At 66.3% G+C, this 1,389-nt stretch overlaps 1 protein-coding gene across 1 annotated transcript; it reads right to left on the bottom strand.

Annotated features, from left to right (window-relative positions):
- Nucleotides 1-56: 56 nt before the first annotated feature.
- On the bottom strand, nt 57-907 carry EMIHUDRAFT_258005 (hypothetical protein; the record flags this gene model as incomplete). The annotated part of the gene is made up of 3 exons (XM_005761543.1): nt 57-125; nt 276-323; nt 449-907. Coding segments are annotated over 3 exons (576 nt in total), but the record flags the coding sequence as incomplete, so codon positions are not given.
- Between the last annotated feature and the right edge of the window lie 482 nt (nt 908-1,389).

Consider the following 1,389-nt stretch of genomic DNA (forward strand, 5'->3'; position numbering starts at 1 on the left):
AGAGTCGAGAGAGAGGGGGGGGGGGGAGAAGCGAGGGAGGGAGAGAGAGAGAGCACGCCTCCCGGCTGGTGCATCCCCGCCGCAACCTCCGCCTCAAGCAGCTCTCGCATCGAGCGGTACCGCACCTGCGGACGGGCACACGTCAGGCGTGTCGTGGCGTGTCGTGAGCGTGTCGCGGGCGTGTCGTGGACGTGTCGCGGGCGTGTCGCGGACGTTTCGCGGTGTGTTTCGACCGAGTCAGCTAGATCTCGGTCGATCTCGGTTGATGCCCGCACCGGCGCCAGCTCGAAGGAGTGTTCAATCTTCTTCATGTTGGAGATCACCTCGCGCGTCGACAGCAGCGTGAAGGGCCCGATGAGCGCCAGCACCTTGCAATAGTTCTGAGGGAGGGGTGGAGGGAGGGAGGAGGGAGGCGGCGGGTTGGCGGCGCTGAGGCGACGGCCCACACTTCGTCCGCACTGTGACTGCACGCCTGGCAGGCTGCTATGAATAAGGCGACGTCGACGTCGGCATCGCCGCTCAAGCACTTGCCAAAGTGGCCGGCCGAAATTCGCAGCGGCCGCGCGTCGGCCAGCATGTTTGGCTCGCCTTCGCCGCGGGGAGACGGAGGCGGCACAGGCATGCCGCCTCGGAGCCGCTCGCGAGAGAGCTGGCGCGAGAGGTGCGGCGGTGGCGGGGGGCTGCCTTTCTCCGCGGACGGCACGCCGGAGTGGGGAATCTTCTCTGCCTGCAACGCATGGAGCATCGCCAGTCCCGCGTGCACCGCAACGAGCAAGCGCCACAGCAGTGCTGCAATAACGAGGAGCGTGAGCTCGATGACAGGAACAGCCGGGATGTGGATGGTGACGCCAGAAACGTGGGACGCCGTCGTCGGCATGGCAGAGGAGTCAGAGGAGCAGTCGTCCATATGTTGTTTTGGTTCTCGGAGGAGGCAGAGGAGGCACAGGAACAGCCGGGATTTGGTGGTGTCTCCCGCGTCCACCGGATCCTCCACCGCGAGAGCGGTTCTTCACATAAACGCACAACTCCGGACCCAAGACGCACAAGCACAGACAGTCGAGAAGGGGGAGAGACAGCAACGACAGTCAGAAGTCAGCGCTGGGTCCCAGGAAGGCGAATGCGATGACGGCCTCTAGTGTGAGCTCTAGCTAGTGAGCTCATACGCACGCCGGCAGATCGCGACTATATACAGCTAGTTAAGAGCCGACCGACCCTCGCGTCCGGTGCTCACCGACGGCCGGGCGGGCCGCCCGCCCACGCGCCGCCTACGCGCAGCGCGTGCGCCGCACACTCGCCCGCCGACAGCGCTGGCCAGTCTCCATCGGCCGTCGCGAGAGGCCTGCCCGGCTGTCGCCGCGGGGCCCCCACGAACACCACGCGTCGGATGCG

The sequence above is a fragment of the Emiliania huxleyi genome (genome assembly GCF_000372725.1).
Source record: "Emiliania huxleyi CCMP1516 unplaced genomic scaffold EMIHUscaffold_7019, whole genome shotgun sequence".
Lineage (NCBI taxonomy): Eukaryota > Haptophyta > Isochrysidales > Noelaerhabdaceae > Emiliania > Emiliania huxleyi.